The following is a 15,549-nucleotide window of genomic DNA, read 5'->3' on the forward strand; positions in this document are numbered from 1 at the left end:
TATGACTGGATTTCATCGACATGGAAATAACGTAGACATTTCCTCAAAACATCAACGTGGAATATATCCACGTGGATACGATGTGAAATTGACGTTGATCCACGTCACCACCAAATATCCACCATATTTCTATGTTGATTCAACGTGGAGTGCCCGCTGGGTTATTGATAAATTTGATGGATTTGCTAGTGTTTTATTGTCACAAATGAAACAAACATTTGTTAGGAATTCAGGCAGTACTAAAAACCAAACATGGATAATTTGGTTTAACTATATGTTTTGTTATTGAATAATACCCCTGGTAAAATTTTATTGTTTCATGACATCCTGGCAATTATTTACTTTTTTTTAAATTTACATGTGCCCTTCGTTGTTTTTTTAGGATAACATATAACCATAGATGATATCCTGGATAAAAAATAATTTGTAAAACATCCCATAAAATATTATCCTGATTACTCATTAAAATGAATGTCTAAAAGTCACTAATTGTCAAATATTCTATGCCACTGGCTTGCTTTCAACATCCAGGCGAATTGAATGCCCTACTAAACTTAACTCCCAATCAATCAGAGATTTTCTCAATGTATAAACTTGGTTAAGAATTCAAAAAATCATGAGTTTAAGAGAGCTGAAACTTGAAGATTTCAGGCTGATTGATGATATACATTTATGTCCATTTCTATTTCACATCTTTTGACATATGATACATTTGTACATTAGTAGCAAAATAAGTATATTCGTTTTTCAAAAATAATTTAAACTTTACATTTTAGAAAGCTTCAAAGTTGATGTTGGTTTTGAAAGCTCATCAGAGCTTGTATCGTATGTTTTATATGTACCAATTGTCCTTTTGAACTTTGACCTTTGTTGTGTAAGGCAACAGTTCGTCAATCAGCCAAGATCAGCAAAATTTAAGTGCAGCTGCGATATGCTCTATTTAAAATTGGGTGACTTCTTAAATCCCTATATAGTCTTAAAATAAAGTTTTAGAGTAAACTGAAGCCAGTAACATATATTAACAGGACAAGTCTGCCTGGAGAGCATCAGATAGTATCCCCTTTCTTAGTAACCTATTCCCTTACTTTTTTAACCATTCTGCAAAGCTTTTCTGTCTTTCATTTCTCTGAACTTCTCCTGTAATAAGTTTGACTTTACATGGCAGATACTTCTGAACCTGGAGAGCTTGCTGTTCTGCAAGTGCTGATTGCTCAACAAGAAAGACAACCTTGGGATGTCGTCGAAATCTTATCTGGCTCATATGCTCCTGAAAAAAATATATAGGCATGATAACACAAGGAAAAAGGAAAAATAATCCAAAATGTCGAAATCATTTAAGACAAATAATTATGTTGTTTCAGAGTTACAAAATACATGCAGTACCTGATTTTCCTGAATTGATTTGTAATGATTCAGTATGATCTGGTCAATTACGGTGTGTAGAAATATTTTTTACAATGAAATGTCACAAATTGGTCATTTTGAAGTTTTGCATTTTTAAATTAACAGACATGTTGTCCATGTCACCTTTTTCGGATATATTACAGGAGAAAGACATAACTGAAATACTAACAAAATCACAAAAAGATTGCCAATACTTTACGAAAGCACTTCAAAATTATCTTTCCTTATACTTCATTCATTTATACCTATTTTTCTTATAAATTTCATTGAAATTCACTGGGAAATTGCATTTACGAGGTTTGAAGGAGTTATACTTACAAGATATGTAAACAGACCTTAAGACAGACTGACTGTATTATTCCTTAAAAAAATTGTGAGAGGTATAAACATTTTCAGACCAACCCATTCAAATTAATAAGACATGTTTAAGTATCCATATTTATTGCCTATGGCAACACCAAGATTCAAACCTGAATGATTTTCAAGGCAACATGTGTTTTTCCACTCCCAGTCGGGGCTACTATGATACAATTTTTGCCCTGCAATCCTGGTGCCGCTAGTTCCTTCTGATAACTTCTCAATTCAAGAGGCTCATTCTGTGCTTGTTGGTCTTCATCATCTGACAAAGAACTTGGTGTGTCTTCAAATACTGTAAACAACAACTAAAATTTCAAATAGTTTTAAAACTTAAGAACCAGAGATTACCATGAAAACACAGAAACTCTAATTTTGAATATCATGATACAAAATACTTCACTGAAACTGTGAGATATAGGTAAAACTTTAACATGGAATTCCTCTTTCAATATCTTGATATCTAACTCTGAAATCTGTGTGACTATGTTTTCAAGGTATTATAAACAATGTCAAAATGATAGCAAGTAATAGATGAGAATGTTATGCCCAGTGAGACCTTTTTTGTTTATAGATTTTCCTTTCTTGTAATTTTGGTACTGTTCTATATTCTTCATCTACTTTCAAACTATTTGAAAGGATTAAAACAATTACCATTGATAGGAATGTTCTTCTCAGGTTCCCCACCAACTTCCATCTCCAAATCACCAAGTACATTATTTAACATGAGAGAGTCAGGCTGAATATTACCACTCTCCCAAAAATCTGAAGCACCCCATGATGCCTTAGGTTGGGGGGTTGAGAACTGGTTACTCTGACTTGGTATAGAATTTGGTTGGCTTGGAAGTGACATCAAAGACTGACCACGTTTGGCAGGAGGGGGCAGCCCTGTAGACTGAGCTAAGCGTTTCTCCATGGTAACCTCATCCATGTTGTTGTCATCACAGGACCTTAAATCATGCATTGTTCCACTGTACAACAAGGCACTGTCATCCTGGTTTTCTATATTTGGTGCACTTAAGTTGTTATTTCTTATGAATGGCTCCTCAGTGTCTAAAAAAAATGTACAGTCAAACCTGTCTTCAGTAACCTTTCAAGTGAGATCAATATCATGGTCACACAAGACAGGTGGTCATTATAAATAGGTTAATTTTACACAAGATGCACTTCATAAGATACATGTACTTTAATCATATTCTATGAAGATAGGTTATTGCTTAATATAGGTGGTTGCTAAGACAGGTTTGACTGTATATTTTATACTATGAAGTTTCCTGAACCTTATATTTGAAACTAACTGATTTGAAAAGTAGCATATTTTCTCACTAGATATCAGTTTTCTTCTGCCAAATCATAACTTAATGCTACCATGTTACAATAAAATCATCAACAACTTTACATACTGATCACATTTTATTCGCTGAAATTATTGATTTACCACTGAGAATCTTTTAATGACAGTTGAGATAAAGGCTTTTATTAACATAATCATTTTCATGCCTTAAAAGCTTAATACATAAATATTTTAAGAGAGCAACTACAGCTTTCTTGAAAAAAGTGAAAAAAAAAAAAAGCTTACAAGAAACATTGGCTTCTTTAACAACTGTCACATCATTTAATTTAACCACCATTGTCTTGGATGTGTTGACTGCAATATTTACACTTTGATCAGCATAGAACTTAGAGTTTTTAGTCATTTTTCCTTCATGTTTCTGATTTAGCCCTGAAGTAAAAGCAACATGTTAATACATGCTTCACACTGATTATATGAATAGCACATAGTCATAAAATGGTTTAAGAATGTAGCTTGATACAACTGCAGAAGTAGAACCCTAAACAATTGGGGATAGTATTGATATACCATTCCAATTTGATACAGATTTGAATTTTGATAACAATTAGAAACTTGAGACAGGATAAGAACTAGACCTGAATTGAAGTGGTTGATTTTTTTACCCCTTATTTCTAAATACCTCCAAAATCAATCCCAGCCTTCCTTTGGGAGCATGGCACCATGTAGTCAAATTTCAAAGCATTTCATTCCATTTTACTAAAGTTATTATCCAGAAATAAAAAAAAAGCTTGTTTATGGCCCTCCTTATTCGGCTTAAGTCACAACCTCTAAAATAAATCCCAGTCTTCTTTTCATTTCTGGCCCCCCTTTTTTGCCCCAAATTTCTAAAATGTTCAAGTCTTTGACCCCTAAAATCATTACCAGTCTGACTATTCTGGTTTAGACTGTCGTGGAACAATATCATAGACATTCCTACACTTTTACTGGAGTTGTATAGTTAAATTGTATGAAATGATTATTTTTGCACCTCCTTTGCCCTTAATTTTAAAAAGGTTTTGGACAAAATTATCTTCTAAAAAACTTCCATAAGGCCAATCACAAAAAAAAAAAAAAACTTGAGTTTTTATATTGGTCTCATCATTTAAAAACCCACTTTTCCATTCATCTTCATCAATCTCATTGACAAATTCATCCCATCCTTTCAGAAATAGCACCTCCATAAACACAGGATACCACTCAGGATGGCGCCTTGGAATACACATCAGTAGCAAAAAATTTGCACTCCTTTCTCCTCTATATCTACATTCTTGAGATATTTCTTGTAATTCTTCTTCACTGATGAGTTTTTCATTTACTAAGTCAGGTAAAATTTCAAAAGGATTTATTTTGCTCATTAAAACTTCATTAAAGATCTTGATCATATTCTGCCACTTTTCTTCATCTTCAAAGTTTATTAGTCTTCCATCAACAGCTTCAATAATTTTTACATAATCTGCAAGAAATATCAATGTAGCTCAGATGATGTTATTACTAGAAATAAATGAAATGAAAGCCATTTCTTTAAATAGTTAGGATATTTATAATTATTTTTCTTCTGTGCTTTTTGAAACAAGAGGCTCTCAAACATACCCTATTAACTAAATAAGTAAAGGTATCATGCTTTGTTACCATGTTTGACAAAAAAAATGCAGAAAAAGAACATATATTGATGAATGCTCCAAGTTCAACTGAGCACCTAATGCAATCTAAAATGTTGGAAAAGCCTTCGAAGTACTTTTTAACCTGTTAAAAAAATTTTTGGCACGGATCCCTATGCCCTGTTATTTCACCAGGTCTAAAGGGGCATTAGCCCAGTATACACTTGCTGCAAAAAAGATCATCAAATGAAGTTAAATCATGGCTTAACAACATTTTAATCATCACCATTTAACTCAGGAGACCATGCTTACTATATAAACTGTTGAAATCAAAGCAAGTATAAAATTAGTGGGAAAATGGCTGCCAAGAACAAACTTTCAACATCCCTATTCAACTTAAAATACCATGTTTCCTGATGAAATCAAAAATAACTGGAATCCAAGCAACTGGAAAAAATGCCAGCCATTTTCAAATGAGTAGCTGTCATCTTCCAATATTTCTCTATAGTAAAGAAAAATATAGCAAAAAACGCATTTTGTTCTATTTATACGTTCCTGAAGGCAGCGTTTATGGTTGTATTATCAACTTGGTTCTGTATACTTATGGCAAGAAAAAGAATCAATATCCGGTTTGTACCTGCATTTTCAGGAGCTGAAAAACAGCATAATGGCAGCTTCATTTGCATATACTTGTAAATGTGTGATTGAGAGCCAAACCAGTCTCGAAAATATTTGCTAGTTTCGATAATTAAATACAAATCAAATCATAGATTTTCCAAGATAGGGTTGGCATTATAGTCTGCAGTATGGCGTCAAGATGTTTACGAAAATTACGTAATCAATATTATCTATAATTCTGAGGTCATAAAAATTGCGAAACAAAAACGAACCAAAACGAAACGAAAAATAATCAATAAAAGAAAGAATCGTAAACGAATCAATTCGATAAAATGAATCAAATCATTATAAAAACATAATTTAACTATACCAAATAGAACAGAATGAACCGAAACTAAATGCAACAAAAGATATCCTTGAAGACGTTTCACAAATATAAGGACCATAATGTTAACCAGTGCCGGACAATTCGAGCCAAAGATATTTCGGACCATGACAACCAATAATTCCTTATGAATGCCAGACATTTCGCCTAATAGACATATCAGACCACTACATTCATTATAATGCTTTAGGACAAATATATATCACTACAAAATTTGCCATACTTGAAGATTATAAGTATAAAATATCAAATCAAAGTTGTTTTTAATTAATGTTTCTTCGGGAGTGTTAAAAGGTTTCATCTTCATCATATTAGTAATGACAGCCATATTTTCCGACCAATGAAAAATTTTAAAGGATCAGTTTTTGCAAGATACCCTAAAAAACAATTATATCAACTTTCATTAATTTCTGTTATTGATTTCAAAGAAAATTTTCAAAGTGATACATGTGAAAAACAAGAACAAAAATCTGTTTCAGGGGCCATAACTCCTACATCAGGCAACAAATCAATTTGAACATTTTGGCATAGATCCATTTTCTGAAGGTGAACACTATAACTAACTATTAGAATTTTGCTAAATTCAATGGTTTTTGAGCTGCAAAAAAAAATTATTTTGAACTCTTTTTTCTATTTTTAGTAACAGTGGCCATGATTTTCAGCATTTCAAAAATTTAGAACTATCAGTTTGTGCAGAATACCACAAGGAACAATCTGATCAAATTTCATTCGATTCTGAATCAGCAGTTTCAGAGAAGAAGATTTTTGAACAACATTGTAATAAGACCAAAAATAGCCAAAAATTGGCATACAGGTAGCTCTCAACAGGCTGAATATTTTTACCACTGTGTCAGAATTTGGTTTAACAAAACAGTTGTGAAGATATATGGAAAAAACTACTGTCTTACCCCTATGTTCCATTTTAGTAAGGGCCACCATGTTTTTCTACAGATCAAAAATCATAGCATAGACTTGTGCAGGACACTCTAAGGAACAATTATGCTAAGTTTCATCTTAGCCCATTAAAGTAATTTAAGAGGAGAAGATGTTTGAAAGACTACAGTCGAAGAAAACAATGACAACAATGGATGCCAAGTAATGGCAAAAGCTCACATGGACTTCGGCCACTTGAACTTAAAAATGATTTCATTGGAGATATGTGCTAATATATCCAATATTTCCTAAATTTGTTGGAATAGCTTACAGTTTCCTGACGTAAGTTTTACCTATGTTTACAGTCATAACTAGAAATACTTTAAGCAAGCACACAAAGAGAATACCCTCCCAAACTTCTATTTTATTTAAATCAGTAGCACATCCAGATATTATGAAGTGGGGGCATCAACTGGCCCATTGGGGCTGCTCCAGTGATTTCAAGTTTCTATATCAAGCAACTTTTATGACAAATCAGGAAGTTTCGGGCCTGACCTTGGATCAGCTTTTGTAAATCACGATTGTCAAGTTGGACAAGCTTCAATAAATGTTTGATTATCTCCATTTGCAAGATATTTTGTACCCATTTGGTTTTTAAATAATTTTCTTAAAATTCATGGATGTCATTTGATCATTTTACTATTGAATAAAAAATATTTATAGGGCATAGCTTGATTTGACTGCTGAGGTCAAACCTAGAAAAAATTAGCATAGACAAGACATAAACAAAACTTTCAAGCTTGATATAGCTCTGAGTTTGGATTGTCATTAAACGATTAACACTGCATATGTTTCTGACACAAAATGAACCTTAATTTTTTAACTGGACACTTACCAATTATGACCAAGTATCCAAAATCTAAAAACATGGTTACATGTAGATTCAGCAAATCATAAGAACCCCGAGATTTCAGTTAAAATAATAATACACAGAAAACCCAATAATGCACTTTTTGACAATTTTAAAGTGATCCATTCCCTACTTCTGAAGTTATCATCCAGAAATCAGAAAAAAACACTTGTTTCTAGCCATTCTGTGGTCCTTAATTTTTATGTTATGGAATAAGGCAGAACCTTGAAAATCAATCCAAGTCTTCCTTTTGTGGTATTAATCCATTTGCATTGACCCAAGTTATTGTTTGGACGTTAGGAAAACGCTTGTTTCTGGCTTCTTTTTGGCCACTTATTCCTAGAAGTTTTAAGGTCTAACCCACAAAATCAATTCAAGTCTTCCTTCGGTGATAATATAATATTCTGCAACAACACTTGAGTGATCAAGTTAAATTTTAGGAAAGATTTGTTTTTGGTCCCTTTTTGGCACCTTGTACCAAAACATTTGGGACATAACCCCCAAAATCAATACCAACCTTCCTTTTGTGATTTGGAAACTTGTTTTTGATAAAGATCATTCAACTAATATCAAATTATCACACGAAAACCAAGTTTATACAGATGACGACAACAAGGATGGTGACAGCGCCATACCATTTTATTTGTGGTTATATAAAAAGGCAATAATAAATGCTTGCAGTAATTTTGAAATAAACAATTGAGTGCTGATAAAAATCTTACTTGCATTATGCAGTGCATCTCTAAATGAAGCCCATTTACCAGGAGATGTACTCTCATCAATCTTCTGTAGCATTTCTCTCATGGCTTCCTCCTCTGACTGCTGGTTCTGCATTTTCCTAATTTTTATAATGTCAGCTAAGATTAAAAAAAAAAATGACATGAAAAATCCTTTTTCTATTAAATTAAAGAAATTAGAGACTATTTATGTATGTTTTTCTTTCTTCAGCAACAGATCTTTTTTTAATGTAATCAGAGTAGTACAAGGAGCAAATGTATTTCTTTTTCTCTTTTCAGTATACAGTATGAGTATTCTCCCAATTTCAAGAGTTATCTTTCTTTACAACAGATGTGTCACACTTCCAGGGTGTATTTTTTTGCAAAAAAACAATTAAAAATTATAGAAACATGTATGCTTAAGGTATTTTCCATTTTCACATAAGAACTTGGCAGGTTTTCAAATTCTCTATTTCAATAAAAGGACCAGCAATCACAGACCATAAAAATGTTTGTATTGGATGATTCTATTTCATAGCAGACATGAAATTCCATAATTCATATTAATTTCTCTCATTTATTTATTATTTTTTTGAAAGAAATAATCGTGGCACTTAAATTTCATTAGCAAGAAGATTACAGAAGTATCAAAGTTTCACTGACAGACAAAAAAAACTGATCAGTACACATCATATATTTACCCTTTCCTAGGACATTATATAGATTCACAATCAAATCTGAAGGTCTGACATGGGCAATAATAAATTTATGAAACAATTCCATAACCAGTTTTCTCCAGTATTCATCTTCAGATAGACTTTCAAATGACTGTTGTTTACTGTTTGAAGCTGAACATTCTTCTGAATTATAAAATATAGGAATTCATAAATTAAAGACTTTATTAATACATTTCATACAAAAATGGTAAGTGATATAGAATAAGGATGAAGTCAAAATTACATGTATCATTCTACCATGTTTATATACTAATGTAATGTAGACTTCTATGTTGTCTAGATTTCCATTGAATACATATAAACATCTAGTGAGACTTGAGACTTCAAAATAAAGTTGCTTAGAACTTTTTGATTTCACATTTTTTACAAAATACTAATAGATTTTTCTAGTGAAGTTTATTAGGTTGATGTATATGACCAAAAACAGACAAAAACATTCAAATATGATAAATACTATCAAATTTTGATTGGCAATGAAACTATAAGAAATCGTGGAGCAAATGAATTCAGTAAATCATTTTCTGTTTTACGTTTTTTTTTTTCTTTTAGAAATTTGGATATAATTATCTGAAGCAGGAAGTTTGGCTGATGAAAATATCAACAATTGAAAAAAGTGATGTCTTTTCACAGAATGGAGTCTATCATCATGTAGTTCAAATCCTGTCAACTATAAAAATCTTAGGATCATATTTATGAAAAACTGACATTAAAAATCTAAAAACAAAAAGAATAATGATTAAGAAATGTTAATTGCTGGGAACCAATTTTCATGGTTGGCATGCTCAGATTAGTTTAGTTACCTTCCATGTTGTCATAATCCCTGATTCTTGTGACAATCTCTCCATAATCAGCCTCACATAAGCATTTCATGAACTCTTCATACCATTCATCAGGGGGTGGAGTCACAACACTGTCAATCAAGACTATCAGCCCAGTTTTATCATCATAGTTATCGCATTCTGTTAATACATTCTCATGATTTACAGCCTGTATCAACCCATGGTCTAGTGCTAGTTTAGATAATGTTTTTGTGTCCAATCCTTCTTCAGCAAGGATGACAACAATTTTCTTTAACTTTTCCTGTGTCTCTTCACTGTGTTGTTTAGATAATGCTTTCTGGACGAATATAAACCCTGAAAGTACAATAGATTTTTTTAAACATGGTTGTGGTGAACTCAAAAACTAATGATCTACCAAACAGGAAAAAAATCCACAGCCTCTTTTAATAGCTTACCTAGCTGCGAAACGTAGCTCTAACTATTTTTATTGTATTTTCTTAACGCAAAATCAAAAAAAAAAAAAAGATCAAGAGCTACGATTTCGCAGCGATAACTTACCTGTATTGAAATATGTACGTGTACAATCAAATAGCCACTAAAGGATTAATTCTTTAGCCAATCTATTTGTTGCTGCCTTATTACCGGTCTAAGGTTCAATTCTTGATGGGGATAATACAATTTTGTGTGTCAAATCATGCTCTCCCATTACAAATTTTAAAAATTGTATATATTCTTGTGGAATTTTTCCACGTGAATCACCAAATAAGAAAGAATACATTAGTATACATCATATTTTATTTAAAGGCCTCTGTAAGTTTTACACATAACATATTTTCTGAGTTTTTTTTTTTTTTGATAAAATTAAAATTAAAACTAAAATTTTGTTGTATCCATGCTTTACTCTCACACACTGCCATTTTAGTACTTTAAATTCATTTCTATATTTATTCTATACTCTCTATTCATATATGTAATAATTTCAATTATTGTTTTATATGTACAATTAAAACAGTAAACCAAACATTGCTTACCTAAAATGTCAAGGACACCAATCAAGAGTTCCAATTTACTGTCATCTTCACTTTCACCAATTAACTCTAGAATCTTCAACACTTTTTCTTTTTCTTGCACTTTGCTTTCTTTCACAGCATTCAAAGCATCTGTAATATGAAATAATTTGAGAAAGGTACTACTTTAAATGCCAATGAACTCTTATATAACAAAACTGAATTATGGGAAGTCATGTGACTATAAAGAATAAAGAATTCATGCAAAGACTGTGGTTGGTGGTTGTGTTTTAGTTAATGTTATTGAAAGATTTTCATTAAAACCATGTATACCATATTTACATCTCAACTTAATTTACTAACATACCGTATAAATAAATAAAAAAAATATTTTTACTTATGTTAGCATTCTATTCAATATTGATGACACCAAGACAGAAAGTAGCCAGACACTTCTACATCAATGAAGCAGTGGAAGAATACCTATAGAAAAATCATGACTTCTCGCAATATTTTTCATTGTTTTTACTGTTTTACAATTTTAGGATATATACCATATGTGTAATCTGTACCCGTACCAACTTTTCCCCGTAACCATATACTCAAAAGCACTGAAATGTGTAACCTAAAATTCCGTAACCCAAGATCAAAGTCTGGTAATTTTGTTATTTGTACAATATTAATATGTACTTCACATTAGAACACCATAATATTATTCAATTATTCAAGGGTGATAAATTAAAATTGCATCAGATTTTATCTATGCATAGGTGTTAACCCTCCCGTTTTTGCAGGAGTCTCCCGTAATTTTACATTTTGACCCACAAAAAAAAAGTATCCCTTGCAGGAGGGATCAATCTTCCAGTATGAAGAATTCCTTCCGTAAAAACCTCCCTAATTGAATTTATCAAATTTTTGTCAATTATTGTCAGCCATTATTGTTTATGTCAACAACCGCGTGGGTTGCGAAAGCGCTTTATCATCAAAACACTTGGAACAGCTGATCGACATATGAGTCTCTCTAGAATTATCTTCGTTCATATCAACAAATAGTATAATTTACAATTTCGAATGGATAGTGATGTCAAGATTTTATGAACTTTGTGGCCGCACACAACATGCTGTTCCGTGAGACTGATAATTTTACTGACTTTTTGAGAGAAAAAAACATTATCTGACAATAAAATTGAAGAGAAACTTTAATGTAAAAGGACTAAATTCACCCAAATCATAAAGCTGGCTATCATACCAAGTCTTGAGGCTACAAATGTACAGTGATTGAAAGAGTAATCAAAAGGAACCAATGTTTAAAGCAGTAATCAGAAGAATGTGATCCAGGGACAAAGACCAGACATGAAAAACAGACATTCACAACAAAGAACATAGAGTAACTAAAATCATACATATGAAGTAACAAAAGCAAATGAGCAATTCGGACTCCACTAAAAACTAGGAGCATGGACCAGGTGCACCGGTAGGGTAAGCGTACTTGAAAACTGTAAACAAAAACCATTCAGTATTTTTTGTGATGAAAGCAATGGTAGGGGTGCCAAAAAGTTCTTTGCCATTGTTGTTCGCAATCTTACAGATGGAAACATGGACATCAAAACCAGATTCATTGACATGGCAGTGATGAACATTGGAACAAGGCAAAATCTATTTTATGCCATACCAAGCATCACTTCAGTGAATACATGTATAATTCATTTTGTTGATTGATTTATATATATCATGTATTTATGGTTTTGAAAAAAATATTTAAAATCCTCTGTTTTATTTAATTTATAACATAACAAAATATGTTGATAATGTCATCACGCAAAATCTCCCGCAATTTTATGATGGATTGCAGGAGATCTCCCAAAATTAGGTTTGACTAGATTAACAGGTATGTGTATGAGATTTTCTTTTCCATTCTTGATAAGATCCATTACTTGCTGGTACAGGGATTCATGCTATAGAACAATATGGAACTCCAAAAAAATTTTTTTTTAAACGATATCAAATCTTTCAAAAAGTTTTCCAAAGTCTTAAAATGATGTTTTAACCTCTGAATTTTTTCAGAAAAAAATGCAAAACTTGGACTTCAAAGTGAGAAATAGTCAATCATTAGTTTGGTATGGTAACTTCCGCTTACACATTTCGTGACATTTGAGAACATAAAATTGATTGAATTTGAAAATATCATAAATGTTTTCAACTAGTTTTAACTTCAATTCATTTCAAACATCAATAAGGACTTTAGGGCCAAGTTTGACTATAAAATTCCTAATAATAATAATAGAAAAATCGTGGACATAGTGATTTGGGTTAAGGTACGGGTTACACATTCGGGGTGTACCCAATTATAGAGTTTTTAAGTCACGACCTGTGCTAGTCACCACTGAGTCCTCACCTGTATAAACTGTAATTAAGTTTCAATGTTGCTCATGACATAAGTCAGTAGTTCAAGCTTAGTGTGATAACTGGTATAGATATATATTCAAAATTGTCTTAATTTTTTTCAATGTGAACCAAATTAGTTTTGTCCTTTGTCCTTGCAGTGTTTAGTATAATCGCTGTGTCGATAAGAAAATTATATACTATAATTATTATATACTATTACAGTCCAAACCGGCAAACGAAAGTACAAAAAAATTAGCTATCGTGTTACTGTTAGCTAACTAATGTAGACTTAAAATAATACGCACCATCCTTAATAATTGTCTTTAGTTTTGATGAAGTTAACTCTGCTGGCGTCAGAATATACTTTAAAATCGGAGAATACAGGTGCACACAACTGTAATCTGTACCAGTCGCCATTTTTCATGACATCTTTCCTGAAAATCAAAGTGGAAAGCACCTAATCTAAATATAGAAAAAGAAAGTAGATGTGGGATTTGGAAATTCTGGAGTATTCCAACACTTATTAATTCGGTCACCAGAATTAAAATAAGTCGTACCACTTATATGTCATATATGCTCAGTAAAGGGCCCTTTGATTGGAATAAAATGTAATGTTCTCTGGGTCAACCGGCGACGTCAATTTTTAAAATTTCTCAAAAATGACTGACCTTCTTCGGTACCTGTAAACTGCGGAACGAAAACTAAATGGACCGAAACGAAACGTAATGAAACAAAATGAAAATTATAAGTATAATACAGGACGAAAGTAACAAACAAGGCGGAAATAACGATCTGACACTCGGCCACTTATTAAAAATCGTTTTACTTTTGAATGAGAGATATCCTCTCTTTCAATTTTCAGTGCATGACAAAAATGAAATTGAATAATAATCGGGAAATAACCAAATATATCTCTGTTGTTAAGATAAGGAAACTCACCTCATATTTATAGCTATATACAAATCGACCATAGTTTCGAAAATCCGATTTCAGGGTTCAGAGGAGATTTTTTAAAAAGTTATCAAACGATCTACACAACAGGTGACAGGCGGCAACAGAATCCGCACAAAAGCACTATATTACATGGACCTCTTTAAGAAAATATAGGATTTTTATCGCTTGATTTCCGGAAGGTTAAACTTCTTCTATAAAAGACTTCAAATATTTTAAAACACATGCTTTGCTAACTCACATTTTCGGTGGCTTTCAACATGTAAGCTGCTAGAGGTTAGGATGGCACCAAGTCAAAAAGTAGCTTGCCAGATAACCTCTAGCACTGTTGGGGTACATCCTTGCTTAACCTTCGAAATGCTTTTGTAATGGAAGTGATCTGTTTACATGTACACATGATTTTGCTATTATCACGTGATTATCATATGATTTCGTTCTGGTGAGTTTACAATCTTGTTTAAGAGAAATATGCATTTTAGCTGCTGTTCATGAGTTTGAAATTAAAGCAGTTCATTTGCAAGGTTATTCCAACAGAGTAGCAGATTTACTATCTCGCTGGCATTTGGACAAAAATAATAGTTTTCTTTTTCATGAGATAGTTCAAAGGGATTTCAATTCATGTGACTTGATAGAGTTTAACATTTCAGACAGTTATTTTGAATTTAAACATGAATGGTAGTCAACTTTTTTTAGATATATTTTGGAATAATGTAATTTTGATGAGTCCTTCTTTTTGTATTTTTCAGAATATGAGTTTCATACTTAAAAAAGAGACGTTAAGAAGTCTTCTGTTTCAGCTTACCCTGAGGGTACTAGAAAAAAATCTGAAAGTTCACTGGAGAGCCTTTTTATTATTTTGTACATTTTTTAATTTGTCGGCTTTACCCGCATCGTCAGAGACTGTTTGTTTATTTAATTCCTCAGCAGATCTTTTAAATCTGTCGATTCTATTAAAAATTACATAAGTGGAGTTCGTACTTCACATTTATTTTTAGGCCATTCATTTCCGTCATTAGACGACTTTCATATTCAGTTATTATATCGAGAAGGGGAAGTGCTACATTTAGTTTTCGTTCGCAAGTGCCCGGTGAAATGATTAAAATACTCGATGATTGGGCTAGTGACGCATATTTAATTCATTTAGAATTTTCATTGGATGATAAAATCACTATTGCTAGGAAGTTAGCTCAGTCTCTCCAAACTTGAATTTTTTCAGATAAGTTTCATGTAAGTCTTTATTTCGGATTTTATTGCTAAATACGTGGATCAAGTGGATAATCTCACTGTCATGGTTTATAGAGGTGCACATCTGGTGGACATTGAAGAAAAAATAAAAGAGGAGAGTTTAATTTACAACAATTTTCTCACATTATTTTACATGTAGGCACTAATGATATTAACACAAATAAGATCCACAAGATTATGTCAAATTTTAGATTTTTGTTGAAAGTTTGTTTACAATATTTTGATGGGTCTAAAATTCTATTTTCTTATATTTT

The 15,549-nt window shown here is 32.0% G+C and overlaps 1 protein-coding gene across 1 annotated transcript in view; it reads right to left on the reverse strand.

Moving 5' to 3' along the window:
* The window catches only part of LOC148622152 (antiviral innate immune response receptor RIG-I-like), a 28,943-nt gene extending 14,513 nt beyond the window's left edge, over positions 1-14,430 (reverse strand). Inside the window, exons 1-11 of the mRNA XM_088571759.1 lie at positions 14,292-14,430; positions 13,405-13,533; positions 10,739-10,867; positions 9,729-10,061; positions 8,893-9,051; positions 8,198-8,332; positions 4,206-4,544; positions 3,338-3,481; positions 2,413-2,811; positions 1,875-2,053; positions 1,086-1,267 (exon numbers count right to left, since the gene is read on the reverse strand). Of these exons, the coding sequence (XP_088427885.1) occupies positions 1,086-1,267; positions 1,875-2,053; positions 2,413-2,811; positions 3,338-3,481; positions 4,206-4,544; positions 8,198-8,332; positions 8,893-9,051; positions 9,729-10,061; positions 10,739-10,867; positions 13,405-13,516 (2,111 nt within the window). The 5' untranslated portion in view covers positions 13,517-13,533; positions 14,292-14,430. The remainder of the gene's footprint in view (positions 1-1,085; positions 1,268-1,874; positions 2,054-2,412; positions 2,812-3,337; positions 3,482-4,205; positions 4,545-8,197; positions 8,333-8,892; positions 9,052-9,728; positions 10,062-10,738; positions 10,868-13,404; positions 13,534-14,291) is intronic.
* Between the last annotated feature and the right edge of the window lie 1,119 nt (positions 14,431-15,549).

Source organism: Perna viridis, chromosome 3 (genome assembly GCF_037379345.1).
Source record: "Perna viridis isolate PV_CMFRI_1.1 ecotype Kerala chromosome 3, ASM3737934v1, whole genome shotgun sequence".
NCBI classification, from domain to species: domain Eukaryota; kingdom Metazoa; phylum Mollusca; class Bivalvia; order Mytilida; family Mytilidae; genus Perna; species Perna viridis.